Here is a 16464-nt window from a genome sequence, read left to right as displayed (position 1 = left end):
ACTCTAATTTAAGTGCTTAGAATGTCTTGAGGCACATAGAAGTCCAAGTGCCAGCAAGGACTTGGGTGTCAGAGATCTTGACCAACACATGTCTTCCACGTGCACCCACACACTATCCCTCCAGAAGGCAAATATATGGATGGTCCATCCCAAGACTTGATTGAGCTGAGATGTCCCTGTGAAGGGTCTCTCTCTCTTGCTTGCACCCCAGAAAAAAAGGTGTTTGTTCAGCGGATAAGGGTGTCCTTTGAAGGTTCCCAAAAGCCGTTTTGCCAAGAACCGCTCATCATTCTCACTGACTCTATCCTGCCAACCACCTGGCATTTGATTAGATTCAGTTCATGCAATAATGATGGTTTTTATTTAATCTGATGAAAATAATAATAGAGAGAGAGAGAGAGATCAACTTCGAATGGAAAAAGGTTAGATCGCCCACATTACAAGAAAGCCAATCATTCCTCACAGTTTGAATAAAGTAAAACCCAGAAAACAACTTTCACGTTGTTTTAATAACCATATCAGTTAATTGGAGTAAGAGCTAGAAAAAGATGTAGATACCACGATCATTTCATGAATATTCGGCATTTGTGACCTAACCTCATTAAAGCCCTGCTTTGTGTTTCATTATCTAACTATACATTTGACCCCAGATGTTAAAAGACAGATATGAGTAGTTGACAAGTTACCCGTATGAATATGTGATTTTAATATTATGTTTGTTCTCCTCATCAAAACCTTAAGCGTCAATTATTGCTGCCCGAATCTTGTCCTACGCATTCCCATGAGTTTTTTTACATAACACGTTGATATAATGGCTTGATTTCTTGATGGGTAAAGGTGATAAAGGCTACATAATTATTTATATAAAACAACTATATGGTTTTCTATTGAAAATCATTAGGTTAGTAAGGCAAAGTTAAACAGTAAGCTCCAAGATAACAGCTACCATCGAGTCTTATTGGTGGGGTGGCTCCATTTATTCCAATCCATAACCAGACAATAATATTTCGCCAACTTCAGAGCTTTACAAGCTCTCGTTGTTGCTGCAATGGGGGATGATTCTAGTAATCTTGAAGACACAGTAATGAATAACAGCATTGAAGGGGAAGCTGAAGGAGAAGAGAGAGATCCAGAAAGCAATCCACTGAATGAGCCACTGCTCAAGAGGAATCGGACACTTTCCACCAATCCACTAGCTCTCGTCGGAGCCAAAGTTTCCTACATAGAAAGCTTGGACTATGAGTAAGAACTTGGTTTATATGCTGCACGAATTCCAATCTGTGACTACAAGGTTTGAAGTTTATCATATTGAAAAAGACCTTACTTTGATGATGCAGGATTAATGAGAATGATCTGTTCAAGCATGATTGGAGGAGCAGATCGAAAGTTCAAGTTTTACAGTATATATTCTGTAAATGGTCACTGGCTTTTCTTGTTGGACTTCTTACTGGACTTGTAGCAACCCTCATCAATCTTGCAATCGAGAACATAGCGGGTTACAAGATTCTCGCTGTTGTCGGATTCATCGAGAACGACAGGTCGGAACAAAACTGAATTGAATTCTAGTATTTCCAGGGGCAAAGTTTCCAACAAAGTCACAGGTTATATAGTGTGTAACTGGTGATCAATATGATCAATGCAGGTATTTGGCGGGCTTCTTATATTTCACCGGCGTGAATTTCTTATTAACATTCGGTGCTGCTGTTCTGTGTGTGTGTTTTGCACCCACAGCAGCCGGACCTGGTATACCTGAAATCAAAGCTTACCTTAATGGCGTCGATACTCCCGACATGTATGGTGCCGCGCCATTGATAGTCAAGGTTAGTTGTTGCTTCGTCTCTATGTTTCATTACTTTCTGATTCTGATTCTGATTCACTTCCCATTAAGCAATTAATGGAAAGGTAGATGGTGCTTTCCTATTGCTAAGGAGATTTTTATTGGCTCTTCCTCAGGCCTTTTTGTTATTATAGTGGGCATCTAAATATTGTCAGATCCATTGTGTTATTTTCTGTTAATTTTCATTCTGTACTGTCCTTTTGAAAGAGATGCAAGGCAATGAGTGCCCAACTATTGCGAGAATCTTCGGGTTTAAATATTAGTGATGGCGCACTGATCTCAGAATACGATAAATAATATCAGGGAATTTATGCTGCGCAAAGCAAAAGTGCAAAAGTCATCTTTTCTTTTCCTTTCTTCTTTCTTCTTCTTCCCTTTATTTTTTTGGTAATTATTAGCACTCGCAATTTGTCTTGCATACATGATTCTGAACGATCGTGAAGTAACAATACTATCGTCTCAACAAACATAAAATGCAAGTGTTATTTTCAAAAAAAAAAAAAAAAAGACTAGTCAACCAAACGAGTCTTCTGATTTGAAGAGTTGCAGACCACAGTTCTGTGATGACAAGGGTGTGATATTCAAAATACTGTAACAAAATATGAACCAATGTTATCAACAGCGAATAGCCAATGCATTCTCATAAGTCACATTACTTCTGTCTTCTGATATACATCTGCTTGAGCAGATAATTGGAAGCATTGGAGCTGTAGCTGCAGGGCTAGATTTAGGAAAAGAAGGACCATTGGTACATATTGGGGCCTGCATAGCTTCCTTACTAGGCCAAGGAGGCACTGAAAAACACCGGATCAAATGGCGATGGCTTCGATATTTCAACAACGATCGAGACCGCCGAGATCTCATCACATGTGGAGCTTCCTCAGGGGTTTGTGCGGCATTCAGGGCACCTGTTGGAGGAGTTCTGTTCTCTCTAGGGAGGTGGCAACCTGGTGGAGAAGTGCTCTCCTCTGGAGAACCTTTTTCAGCACAGCTGTGGTGGCAGTAGTGCTCAGGGCCTTCATTGAAATCTGCAATTCTGGGAAATGTGGCCTCTTTGGCACAGGAGGGTTGGTCATGTTTGATGTCAGCAGTGTAACAGTGAGATACCATGTAATGGACATCATCCCTGTTGTCCTCATTGGCATCATTGGTGGGGTATTGGGAAGCCTCTATAACCATCTTCTTCACAAGGTCCTCAGAGTCTACAGTATCATCAATCAGTAAGCAATCATATCCAATCTCTCTCTGTTTTTAATGTAGCATCTGATATCCAGTAGTATCGGATGATATTCCAACATTGTCAGGCTCCAAATGGGATAATTCTCCCAAGGATGCCTTTTTACATATTCACATGAACTTGAACCACGACCTTGTTTAAGCAGTCCCTCAGGCCACATCCAATCCTAGTCTCACTGTTATATAAGAACACATAAGTGCTCAAGTCTAGTACATAATGAACAAAGCAAAACCCAGCCAGTCAAGATCCTAGTGAATTAAACTGACACCATTTTTACCTTTACAGCGTTCTCTATTCACAATCAACAATGATGATTTACCATTAATTAATGGCAGGAAGGGGAAAATACAGAAGCTCCTACTCAGTCTCTCAGTTGCACTCTTCACATCAGTTTGCCAATATTGTCTTCCATTCCTAGCAAGATGCATCCCCTGCGATCCTTCGCTTCCAGAAAATGCCTGCCCCACAAATGGGCGGTCTGGAAATTTTAAACAGTTCAATTGCCCCAGTGGTCACTACAATGAACTTGCTACTTTGTTGCTTACCACTAATGACGATGCTGTTAGAAACATATTCTCAACCAACACCCCACATGAGTATCATCCGTCTTCCCTCCTAATTTTCTTTGTACTATATTGCATATTAGGACTTATTACTTTCGGGATAGCTGTGCCATCTGGGCTCTTCCTTCCAATAATCCTCATGGGTTCTGGTTATGGCCGTCTTCTTGGCCTCTTGATGGGACCTCACACAAAAATAGACCAGGGGCTGTTTGCTGTTCTGGGTGCAGCCTCCCTGATGGCGGGTTCAATGAGAATGACAGTATCAGTTTGTGTGATCTTCCTTGAACTCACCAACAATCTTCTGCTACTACCCATTACAATGATTGTTCTCCTGATAGCCAAGACTGTTGGAGACAGTTTTAACCCTAGCATCTATGATATTATACTGCACTTGAAAGGCCTTCCATTCTTGGACGCAAATCCTGAACCATGGATGAGAAATCTCACAGTGGGTGAGCTTGTCGATGTAAAAGCACCGGTGATTACCCTCAGTGGAATAGAGAAGGTGGCTCGTATAGTGGAAGTTCTTAAAAACACTACACATAATGGTTTCCCTGTAGTGGATGAACCAGCGGAAGCTTCAACAGGGGTGGCCAAGCTTCATGGACTGATACTAAGAGCACACCTTGTGCAAGCGCTAAAGAAGAAATGGTTCATGAAGGAAAGGAGGAGGACAGAGGAATGGGAAGTGAGAGAGAAATTTACGTGGGTGGACCTGGCAGACAGAGAAGGGAACATTGAGGAGGTGGCCGTGACGAGGGGGGAAATGGACATGTTTGTTGATCTTCATCCTTTCACCAATAGAACTCCTTTTACAGTTCTGGAGAGCATATCCGTGGCAAAAGCGATGGTCCTCTTCAGACAACTAGCACTTCGACATATGCTTGTTTTGCCCGATTATCAAGCATCTGGGGTGAGTTGAGTCTATTAATTCCATGCAAATATGGACTAATTATTATTATTTCAGTAATTTTCTGGTAAAAATTTCATGAATGATCCTTAAGGATTCAAAATAGTTATGAATCACTGACCCATCTTGCTCTCGCATCATAGGTATCTCCTGTAATTGGGATCTTGACCAGGCGGGATCTACTAGCCCACAACATTCTTACAGTCTTTCCTCACCTGAAAAAATCGTGAGCGCAGAGAAAAAAAAGGGAACTAAACCTTCCCTGACAATTGAACGGCCCAGCAGCTTTTCTTTGAACAAGTCTGAGGTCTCCATTTTTATTCTTGAGAAAGTACGGGGATCAAAGTACAGGGAGGGATGATATACAAGGAGGTGTATAACTATATTCAATGGAGTACTTTTCTATTCACTCTGATGTTCCCGCATAATTGATCCGCTTTTTTCCAAAATTTTTTAAAATGAGAGCATTTATCTATTTCGTTTCTTCCATTCTAAATTTTTGCTATTGATTTGCAGTTCTGAAAACAGCTCCATGTGCAATTGAACAATCGGCTACTTCGGTTACTATTTCTTTCTTTTTCTTTCTCGATTTCTTTACTGAGGGCTCCTCACGAACCCTACAAAATTTTCAATGCCGAAGATGGGACAAACTAATATGTTTACGAGCGCGTATGGGTGAAAAATATGCATATATAGGATTATTTAGAATAATTTATAAATAACTTTTTAACTGTAATTTATAAAACATGAGATAAATAATCTTAAACACGGCCAAAACTTACTGTTTTATTTTGCGCAGGAAAAACAAATAATTAATAAAACAGGACTTTTTAAAGTCTCTAATTTAAAAGGCCTGAGAGAATACAATATTGCGCGTTAAAATTTGCTCCGTCTTGTACGCCGATACTCTTCCAACTAACTATATCTCTTAACCAATCCAGACAATGGGTGTTTCACAGGGTCTAACATATATTTAAATATGAGAATTGATTGTAAAAATGGCCAATTCAGTTCTTAATCATATAATATATCTAAAATACGTAAAATCACTTTCAAGAAATCTAAGCTTCTCATAGCTAGCTACTAGCAACTGAAAACCATCCATCCATTAACATCCCGAAAATATATTAAACACAAGCACATGATTCTAAATTATTCCCATCAACACAATTGATGACATCTACAGTAAAACTACCCATGCTGTTCGCTGATGGATCTTTTTAATACCAAATAAAATTCCTGTAAGCTGTTGCCACCGATAAGATGATCTCCAGATTAACTCGAACTGCAAGATAATATATATATATATATATATATATACACTTTTTCCCCCGCAAGACTCAAACTGCAAAGATTAATCGTCAGTTCCGAAGTAGCGATCACCAAACTCGCCCAGTCCTGGGATGACACGGAACTCTTCATTCAAGGCAACATCAATCTCGGATGTGACGATTTTCAAGGACGGAAACCTTTTACACACACAATGGATTCCCTCCGGTGCCTGAACTCGAAAACCAGCCCATAAGATCCGTGTATTTTTAACAGTGATCTAAAAATTTAACACCTCAGACCACATCAACAAAGGAATCAAAAGTAACTCACAGAGATGAGATTCAGGAATATTATGTGGGATTCTGGAACTCCTTTCTGTATGAGCAGCTCAATTGCTTGGTTTGCAGAGTTACCTACAACGGAAATACTGATATCAGTTTTCATACAGCTTGGAAGCAGACGGTTTGGGCAACCACTACACATCCTAAAAAGCTAATGACCGACAACCAGACATGTTCAGAAAGCCCATCTTAACATTGTAATCAAAACATATTTAGGATGTGACTCCTTTCAGGTTTTTCTTGTCCCTCGAAGGGTAGTTAGCAGATAGCATTCGACACCCCAAAAATTAAATCCAATACTGTAATTCGCATGCTAGCCTGTTCTTGCAAATAAATTGGAATAGGTCGTCCAACTTTTCTCCAGCTACCACTTTTTTCTACATGTTTTATATAAGGTCCTTCCCCAAGAATATGATACAAAAGGGTGAGCAATAGTGGATAGCGTAAAGACTGGTGAAGCCAATTCAAATGCGACACAACAAAAATGAACAGGAAACCATTTCAATCAAGGGTAGCAGAAAGCACCAGTAGCCAGGACAGGGTCAAGAAGCAAGACATGCCGCTCTGATATATCCTTGGGAAGCTTCTCGTATATGAGCTGCTTAAAGAAGAAACAATTTTAACAGTTAATACCTATAATCATATATTATCCATGTAAAATCCTCAGAGAGTACCGCTTTTTAATGTCCCTTCAAGGACATCCAAAGTAAACTTACCTGTTGTCCATTGTCCCCATCCCTATGAATCAGAATCTTTCCAATTTTTATGCCTTTGCAACATGCTCGTAGAGCATTCTCCATGCTCTCACCACTATAATGTATAAACAAGGGGAATAAAAAATAAATAACATCAAGGGAATAGCCTACGTATGATGGCAACGTATGACACCTGATTTGCTATTCAGATTCAATGTTAAGGCATAATAAAAATACATGAGAATTTGAGAATATTAATCTAACCAAATAAGGGCATTTAAATGCATGTACTTAAAATTGCATTTCTAGCATTATATCATTTAGATGCTGAGCCTGCCAAAATTAATACCTGGTTCAAAGCTCACCTTCGGACAATAGAAATACCACACAATTTTTTGCAGAAGTCAACGCCAGTATAGACAGATCCTGCAACAACAAAATTCAAAATGTACAGATTGCACTTACTTTTAGGGATTAGATGATTTAAATGAAAGGAGAAGAACTCATTAAGCATATGCCTCAGCAAACTAGAGAAGGAGGCCACAGTTCTAGTTGCTCCTAAAGTCAAGATCACAACAAAACTCAAGCCATTACAATTTTATTTTCATATAGAAACAAGACTACTTGTATAAGTTACATACTAACTGTGAACAGAGAGGAAGCGCCCATTCAGAAATAAATGAGGGTTTAAATAAGAGAGAAAACTTATGTGCTTAAGATCATACATTTAAGGTACATTATTCTAATCAAACAAGGGCAAGAAGATTTTTTATGCATCACTTATCCTATACCTAACTATTGCTACTAGCAGTGTTAACTTATTTTTAAATTTAAATTCCACGCATTCTCGTCTGATTGGAATGAAGTACCTTAGGTATGTGAGCTTAAGTATGTAGGTCTTTTTCCTTATATAAGACAGTCGATAGACCTTGCATCTTCATTCAATGTCTACTGGCAAATCAAGATAGGATATTCTACTTTGTATCGGTTCAGTTAATCCATGGGTAAAAAGTGAATATCCAGACATCAGATCAACAAAACCAAGTACATCTCACAGTAGGGCAGTTTGCAAAGCTTAAATCCTGTTTCCCAAAAAGGGAGGAGAATACAAGGAATTTGAAACAGATACGATGATTGGAGACAAGGATAGATGATTGCCTGTTGGAGTGACCACCTGCTTTTCAGTGAACGGCAAATGGCCAAGGCCATGCTCAACAACCTGATACCAATACCACCAAAAGTAGTCATTATCCAGTGTTCCAAGTGATAAAGATATGAAAACAAGTGAAGAGGTTTAGCAAAAAGGTTGAAAGCACTGTGTACCAGGCGTATGAGTCGGTCTGAATAAAATACAAAGTCATGCTTCGATATGTCTTTGTCACGAATCAATGTGTGCATCCCCCTTATCTGAAATGTTTAGGCATAACCAGTGAAGAACAGTTAACCTCCAACTCAAATCTCATCCAACACCCTTTCTCCAGGCAGTCAAAGACATTGCTTCCAAGTTATAATGTTTCAGCCAGTAATTAACATGTGAGTTCCATGACCCACAACGCAAAGCATCATAATCCAAATTTACCATCCACTTCTAATTCATGAAGAGAATAGAAAATTAAAACAAAATGGGTCTAAGAATGGTTCGGCATAAGTACCTGGAATGTTGACTGAATAACATACACATTTGGATATATTTTGCATAGATCGTGTTGACCAAGTTTTGTATGGATATGCTGGACAATCAGATCAATGGCAACATGATTATCACCTCCTCGGGGGATGATCACATCAGCATATTTCTTTGATGGAAGAACAAAATCATCAAAGGCAGGCTTGACAAACTTTGCATACTGCACATTCAACAACATAATAAGGCACAAATACACAATATGATTGATCACATTTAGCCAGGAACTTTTTTCACCAGAAATAATCTCCTTATCAATTTACCACATTAAAATTTCTCAAAAACACAAAGATTTTGATAGAAACAGATGTCATCATTTGCATAATTGCTAATAACCCTCAGTTACAAATTAATCTACTATGTGTACCTGTTCAAGAACAGAGTTTATATCCCTACCCCTCTCCACTGTATCACGTCGAATTCTACGAGCAAGCCTCACATCAGCATCTACAGGCAATTAGTAAACCCAAATATAACATTAGATAGATATAGAGGGAGGGCTTCCATCACTAAAACAAATAATAAAAAACTAGCATTCTTTTGCATAGTGTTCTTCAAGCAATTGCCAGCAGCTAATCTAATAGCTCAACAAAGACAAGAATAGAAACACAAAGAAGGCAGGTGAGGTAATCATCATGAGTTAAATACTTCTAGAAATCTTGGAGAATACATTACTAGGCATACTGAAATGAAGAAGAGGCCCCAAACAAGCCTGAATCATTATAGAAGATTATAGGGTATCTTTACAAATACTCTCAAATGATAGCAAGAAGTATTCTGCGCTTTTAACTATCCAGATTTTCTATGAATATCACTGCTAAAGCAATTCAAGCATAAGCATCCATCAGGTTATTCTGTCCCAACATCAGAACCTGGTAAAAATAACTCGAGGCACAAAGAGCAATGAAATGCAAAACATGGCAAGGGGGAAATAATCTTATGACAAGTTATCGCAAAAATATGTAACTAATGTTGGCTTGTATTGAACAACAGCACTTTCACACATGATACAAATAGACCAGACCTGTGTCAACAAAGATTTTCATGTTCATCAAATCACGAACACGTTGGTCATGGAACACAAGAATTCCCTCCAAAATAATGACATCAGAAGCATTGACCTGAGCACATCCATCAATTACTCTTTATCAAAAAGTCATCAGAAACAGTAATTAAAAAGAACAGTTATTGGCATAAAAAACAACAATGTGATACATTTGACATGACGAGATAATTCATCAGGTGTAATATGTACTGTTAAGTGTGTAGTTCGTGATTTACAGATCTAATAAAATTTCTCCCCCAAAATGTGCATGATGTGTAACACTAACTAGGAAACAGCTGCACAACAATGTGTTCCCAACGACAATTTTTTATGGCCATCCCATCTACTGCATTAACAGTGTAAGAACATAAATGTGTCTCAAATCAAGGTGGATCATAAAAATGGAAGGGCATAGAGACCATTAATAGCAAAATAATTTACGCCAAAAATAAATGCAGAGAAAGCAAAGGAACTGTGTCAAGTATGGAGTATGATTTCCACAGGACAATTTACAGTGTAGTTATAAAACTAAGATTCCTAATTCCAAAGACAATTAACATGATATGAGGTGATACCTGCCGAAAACTATCTGAAGAGCGCTGGTGCTTCTTAAAGTCATAAATTGGGACTTGAACTGCGTGGCCGTTTATGAGTTCTTGCATGCATTCTAATAGTTGCTCAGTGTCAAAAGCATCTACAAGAAAAACCGAGATTCAGTTAAAAGACTTAACAAATGCTCGAGGCAAGGGACACATAAATCATAATAAAACAGTAAGAGTAGCACACTAAAAGTTGTCTTTCTGAACATATGAAGTCGCAGAGAGTAGCAGAAGAGCTAGGTCTGAATACTTCAAAGGATCTCGATGATATTGAATGCTCGTATGAATTACCAGGGTGATCAAAATTGTACTCGTGCGCACGTTCCGATTCTTCAGGTGTCAAACCACGATAAAACGAATCCTACAGGTAAAGCATCTTAACTAGACAGCTAATCAGAGCAGCCAGAAAAGGAAAGGAAAGATAGAAAACCTGATTGACTAGCACAACGCGGTGATCGTGAAGCTGTTGGATTATCATGTCACATACAGTGGTCTTCCCTGAAGCAGTACCTCCCGAAACACCTATACATTCAATCAACCCAAACTGTAATGATGAAATGTAAACAGTGAAGCCACCGGCTCAACGAACAAGGAGAAGAGTTAAGAAAATGAAAGCTTAAGATTCAAGCATATTTGAAAAAGCAAAATCACTTCAACAACAAAAAACGTGATCGACCTGTTTACAAGATAGGATGACTGAGAGACGTAATTGAAGAGAAAATTACCGATAACGAAGGGCCGCGTGGGAGTAGAATCCGAGGGTAGGGTTGAATCCAAAGCAGAAGCGGCAGCGGAAGCAAATCGATGAGCAGGTGATGAAGCAGAAGAAGAGGGCGGAGACGAGAGAAGACCGTCAATGCGAAGGCCCGAGAAGTGGGGCCCGGAGGCAGCCTCCATAACATCGTCGATCGACGTAGTCTCCTCCGGCATCGCTACGCTACTCCGTCTGGTCACACCTTTTGCGTGGAGCAAAATAAGACTTGGGAAGTTCGACGTTGCCGGACGAAAGAATGAGGGTGGACACGCCCATTTTGTCACATGAGGCAGAGCAACACATGGAATATGCCTTTTTTCCTCTTTTAAATTTTTTTAGGATTGAGGTGCTGTTCTAACCTCCATGGTAATCTTGTTCTTGGTCTTTTTAATGATATAATTTTGATCCTGATTTTTTTTGTCATCTTGACTATTAAAATTGCACCTAAAGATTAGAAACAAAATTAAAAATTACACCTAAAAAATAAGATTAGAGTTAAAATTATATTATTAAAAAATTAGGAGTAAAATTACACCTAAAAAATAAAGTTAAAGTTAAAATTACACCTCAACCCTTGTTTTTTAATTACTTTTTTGTCAAAACTTTCATTCCATTTTTGGTTGACATCTGAAATATGCCAAGTTATTAAAGCATGAAAAATGAAATAAAATAATTACATTTGACATAGCATAAAAGAATTAAAATGTTAGGTCTTTTTTTTGTCGTTTATATTTTTATCATATTAGTCGATAAAAATAGTACAAAAATGCATTAAACTTTATATAAATTAGACACATTTATCATTTTGATTTCTCAATTGCAACTTATTCTTTTTGGGAGTTGAAATAACATCGAATTTCCAACCAAAATGCGCAAAAGAAAAGAAAAGAAAAGAAAAATCCTCTCCATCTCTCTCTCTACTGCTCTTATCAAAAATTTGGTTTGAAGTTTGGGTTATTAAGTGATCGTTAAGAGATGTCGGAACCACTTTCTCTCGTGTTAGAACGTGAAATTTCCATTTAAATTATTTTAAATGCCCATGCATTTTGCTCTCTCTAGATAGCAAGCCAAGACCAGTTCATTTGGTTTGCAGGTTCTGCGACGGCATTATAAATTTGACGACACAGTAAAACGGACTGGTCCCATTTGCACTACCAATGAACAGAGTGTTCTTCATAAGCCATCAGTTAAGCTTCACTAGATAACTTGGGAATCCAAGTTATAGCCTCGTACATAAAAATTCTCATTCTACTATTTACTCACTCTTCTATATAATACAGTGTGGGGGAAAGTTGAAGAAGCTGTGATTTCCGTTATCAGGCTCCAATGTGACGCCTGAAAAAGGCAAGAACAGAATTGTACACAATGTCCTTGGCATTGACCCCCATAACGAAGTCAGCATGTCCATAGTCTTTTACGAACTGAACGCTGAGCTTGTCCACATCGTGGAGTTTAAGGTAGTCAAGTAAGCTGCCAACATCAATAACATCGGAGAGCGCATCTTGGCCTCCATAGCTCAAGAACAGAGGAAGGTCACGAGGGATGTTGGAAAGGTTGTAAACTGGGGGCATTATTTCTCCATAATGCATTATGTTATAGTCTGGTCTCACGTAGTTGAACTTCTCCAGAACCCCACGTCTAACAGCTGCAGAAAGTTCATCACTTTTATATCAGCAATTAAAGAAACAGGCTTTTGAGTCAGAATCTTTACTGAAGATGCGGGCAAAATAGACTTACTCTGAGCCAAGTGCACCATGTTCTTTGTGGATGTGGACTGGGGTTCGTTCTTCAAGAATAGATCCACTGTTGAAGAATTGAGACAGCAGTTTTTACCTGAAGAAGAAGACAGTTCAGGCGTTCATTAAACAAGGTCAGGAATCAAAACTGCATAGTTGATGAGTCATGAAGTAATGGCAAAGACTTATACCGGTTAATGCGGTCAACAAGTCGTAACAGTCTACCCCAGGGTGATGGCAGAGAGACTTTACAAAAGCAGTGACGGGTAACCTAGTCAAAGGATTTGGAAGGAAAAAAAACGTTTAATTATCCACAATCATAATGTTTTTCTTTTAGCTTAATTACTTGTATGTTCTAAGTTCTTACCCTAAGGGATTAAATTCTGCCAGACCGAACAGGGTGGTGATCTGTTCGACAAAACAAAAATATTAGCATGAACTAGCATAAATATGAAGGGTCCAGTTTATTTGATTATTTTTGCAGTTGAAGAATGTGAGGCTTATTGGTTAGGTTATGTACCTCGCCAACAAAGGCTTTGGCAGCAATAACTCCAAGGGCAGTGTTCATGTGGCTTAAATAGGCAATGGGGCTTAACAAGGCTGCTGCTTGAAGCTGGTCCACCAGGCTTCCTTCTGAGAACGAGGCCAAAGCTATCAAAGTCCCCTGCCAAATGTGTTTCACTCAAACTTGCTTCTTTTGTTTTTTCAATAACATGTCAGATTTTCACGATGAAATGAATAATCATGTGATGGTGTAGTAGTACCAGAGAATGGCCCACGTAGTTAATCTTCTGTCCTGTTTGGCTGGCCACGTAGTCAAAAACAGCTGGTAGATCATAGGTAACCAGTTCATCCCATGACCAATCCCAAAATGCCTGCCATGCATCACACAAATCTCTCCCAATTACGATTCAGCAGATTAAAATAATGTCTCCCAAGAATATTAAAAAAAAAAAAAAAAAAGAATGAAGAACCAGAGAAAGCTATGATAACGAACAGGGTTGGACGGGTCCAGATAGGTATGTTTGCGGCTAAATCTGGTTCCTCTTGTATTAGCTATCCACACGTCGAAGCCATTATCAGCAAGAATCATGGGTAGATTTTGTTCTGGAGAGTTCAGAAGCCACGTCACCCCATCCTGCTCCCACGACGTCGTATAAAGGTCAGCAAACCAACAAATCATGTAGCATTATCCGTGCACACATCAAGCCTTTGGCCAAAAGAAATATGTGCGTGGGTGTGCATGCATTATATATGCGTGTACATATATGAATCATATTATTTTAGGTCTAAGAATTAAGAACAAACAAACTTGCCCGCCCATTCTGAGAGTGGAAGACACTAATACCTTCGTTCGCTTCACCACGTACATCTACAAACGATGAAGACAAGTGATGAGTGGAGTTCTTAAACTTCGAACCCCAAAAGGACCATACGCTTATGTGCTGGAGACGGTGCATGAATTTGCGGTACATTCAGATTCAGAGTTTGAGGTGTCATAAAGCGGGGGGACCGTATAACACATTTATTATCTAGGAAACTTAACAGTAAACTAGTTTTTGGGTTTGATAATTTGTGGGTCAGAAAAGGAAAACGAGGAAAATGTGTTTGAAGAGTCACGAATGTAAGAGCAAGATTAGGGGGAACTACAGTTGTAAGATGGGCCATTTATTTCAGGGATTGATATCTCCGTTCCGATATTTGGAGATCAGTCACATGTAGCCATGAAGATTATTAAAATTTTGGAGAATATCAGGGCTATCCCAATATGCCTGGAGGTGACATTGTTTCCGAGAGAGATGCCTATTCATCATTCGGAATCAACATGATCGAAGAGAACGCAGAAGTATAATCCTATAATGCTGCGTCTTGTACGTATCACGCCCCTACCAGCCGTCTTCTAATTATTGGTGCCGTTACCAACACATTTTATGTTTCTTGATTATAACGCCACGGTCTTGATAAAGTCGTCTTCACTCTCAAGCAATCCCGTTATAATACGACAGCCCAAAACTTTCCAGCACTGTTATATTTTTTTGCCATAGATAAGACTATTAATTTAAAAAAATGGGTAAAAAGTAGAAGTAAATTGTACATAACGTAATGTTTTTCCTTATGTCATCAGTTTTCAATTTTCTTTGACTATGTAACTGCGAGACCCAATATAAGACTTAAATTATGTTGAAGATTGAAGAGTCATGATCTCTTTGACTTGAAAATGGACAGAAAGCACTTGCAGAAGCATAACGTGACAGACGCGGAACTGAATACCTTTTGGCTTTTCGTCACCTTATCATGTTCACACTGAACTACATATATAAAGGATATATTCCTGAGGCGCCGGGGTGGATTATTATCACTTCATCATCTAGGCTTAGAAGCTACCGCGTACAGTAACACACAAATACTTATTCTCTAGGCAATGTCCAGGAATTCATGTAAATGTATAGCCTCTTTGAAACTGAAAAATTGGGAGCAAATCTGATCCGATAATATATATATTGCAGATATATATGATCATCATATATAGTTATATCATATTTCTTACCACCAACACCCCGTGTTGTATAATCACCGGCGGCTTCCGACCACTGCTTCCACCAACCTCAGCTCTGCCTTGTGGAATCCTTTGCAGGCTAAGAATATATCCATCTTTTGTTGTAACCTGTGAAAGATATATATGTATATATCTTGATGAGTGTGATATTCAAGTTTGCAGAGCATTATGAATGGAAGGTTACGTGAGTGTGCAGGTTTATTATATTAGAGGGGCATTATATATATACATACATGAAGCTCTTGGCATTGGTAGCCATGGACGATGACAGAAGATGCACATATACCAAGTGATGACGAAGAAGAAGGATCAGGAAAAGAGGCAGTTCTTGAAGGCGACGCTGCATGAGGCTGGGATGCTGTCACTGAGAAGAAACAAAGGGTCAGAGCAGCAAAACCCAGAAGAGCCATGGAGGTTGGAGGATGATGATGAGCAAGTCAGGAGGAGGATGCCTTCATGTATGTATATATACAGAGAGAGAGAGAGAGGATAAGAGAAGTTATGTGAAATGAACAAATAACAATAAATGGAATGCACAGAATGAGAAACCGTCTTTTGTTTATTTTTGAAGTGGCCAGGGAGAGATTGATGGGTCTAAAGTGGAAGGTTCTCTCACTGCCTCATAATGTCATGTGGTGGGTGGGGCCTTTACCTAATCTTGCAAGAAATAAAATGGCTGGGGCTTTTCAAAATACGAATCATATACTATTATTTCATCCTATATAAAATTAAATTTTTTCTGAATTGAAATGGATTTATATAAATACTTGTAAATTTCTTTCCAACTTTTCCCTCCTCAACTCCAAAGCTCGATTGCACACCTGGTAGGGGGATGCTCGACGATTCTTACCAGTGAGATAAATAAACCGGGATATTCAGTTTAAGAAATCTTTATTTTCGGGAAGGAGAAGAAATTTGCATTATCCACATACAATAACAAACATTCATTTAACTACCACCTGTGAAATGTCCAATATAAATCCGCATCTAATTATAACATTGTGTTTTAAATTAGAATTTTCCTCTTATGTGAAAAAAGAGGTCCTGCTGTTTATTATATTTGTTACGCGTGGTTTTTGCTTGGCAGAGAAATTTCTTGTGATGAGAAAACAGAGAGGGTGATCAGATTAGGATTAAGAAATTTGTATTTGATACGGGGATTAAGAGAATTTTTTATTTTTTAAAAAAATAGAGTCCTTCGTAGTCATCTTTAATAATGACTATTTATTTAAGA

At 38.6% G+C, this 16464-nt stretch overlaps 3 protein-coding genes across 4 annotated transcripts; 1 reads left to right on the top strand and 2 right to left on the bottom strand.

Moving 5' to 3' along the window:
- The first annotated feature begins 1003 nt into the window (after positions 1 to 1003).
- On the top strand, positions 1004 to 4952 carry LOC114741101 (chloride channel protein CLC-b-like). The gene is given in 7 exon segments (XM_028929360.1): positions 1004 to 1242; positions 1338 to 1538; positions 1643 to 1820; positions 2526 to 2769; positions 2772 to 3057; positions 3410 to 4550; positions 4691 to 4952. Coding segments are annotated over 7 exon segments (2331 nt in total). The 5' UTR covers positions 1004 to 1048; the 3' UTR covers positions 4778 to 4952.
- Positions 4953 to 5553: 601 nt separating this feature from the next.
- Positions 5554 to 11166, bottom strand: LOC114741102 (uridine kinase-like protein 2, chloroplastic). 2 transcript variants are annotated; one of them, XM_028929361.1, is made up of 14 exons: positions 10909 to 11166; positions 10614 to 10705; positions 10475 to 10544; positions 10160 to 10278; positions 9564 to 9660; positions 8907 to 8986; positions 8508 to 8702; positions 8179 to 8262; positions 8014 to 8074; positions 7221 to 7281; positions 6877 to 6970; positions 6686 to 6761; positions 6150 to 6232; positions 5554 to 6048 (listed from the first exon to the last, which is right to left on the bottom strand). In XM_028929361.1, the coding sequence occupies exons 1-14, from the start codon at positions 11111 to 11113 to the stop codon at positions 5902 to 5904; spliced, it is 1464 nt and encodes a 487-aa protein (XP_028785194.1). In that variant the 5' UTR covers positions 11114 to 11166; the 3' UTR covers positions 5554 to 5901. The 2 variants fall into 2 exon arrangements, with proteins under 2 accessions (XP_028785194.1, XP_028785195.1); XM_028929362.1 differs by having other exon boundaries at positions 5902 to 6048; positions 6686 to 6758; positions 10909 to 11113.
- A 922-nt stretch (positions 11167 to 12088) lies between these two features.
- Positions 12089 to 15657, bottom strand: LOC114741107 (triacylglycerol lipase 2-like). Its single transcript, XM_028929367.1, has 9 exons — positions 15464 to 15657; positions 15222 to 15338; positions 13671 to 13811; positions 13438 to 13548; positions 13194 to 13337; positions 13041 to 13081; positions 12865 to 12944; positions 12675 to 12770; positions 12089 to 12582 (listed from the first exon to the last, which is right to left on the bottom strand). Exons 1-9 carry the CDS (start codon positions 15638 to 15640, stop codon positions 12254 to 12256), a joined length of 1236 nt encoding a protein of 411 aa, XP_028785200.1. The 5' UTR covers positions 15641 to 15657; the 3' UTR covers positions 12089 to 12253.
- Positions 15658 to 16464: the final 807 nt, after the last annotated feature.

The sequence above is a fragment of the Neltuma alba genome, unplaced genomic scaffold, assembly GCF_004799145.2.
Source record: "Neltuma alba isolate B1F8T4 unplaced genomic scaffold, ASM479914v2 tig00003276_pilon, whole genome shotgun sequence".
Classification (NCBI taxonomy): domain Eukaryota; kingdom Viridiplantae; phylum Streptophyta; class Magnoliopsida; order Fabales; family Fabaceae; genus Neltuma; species Neltuma alba.
This window is presented reverse-complemented; position numbering and strand designations above follow the sequence as displayed.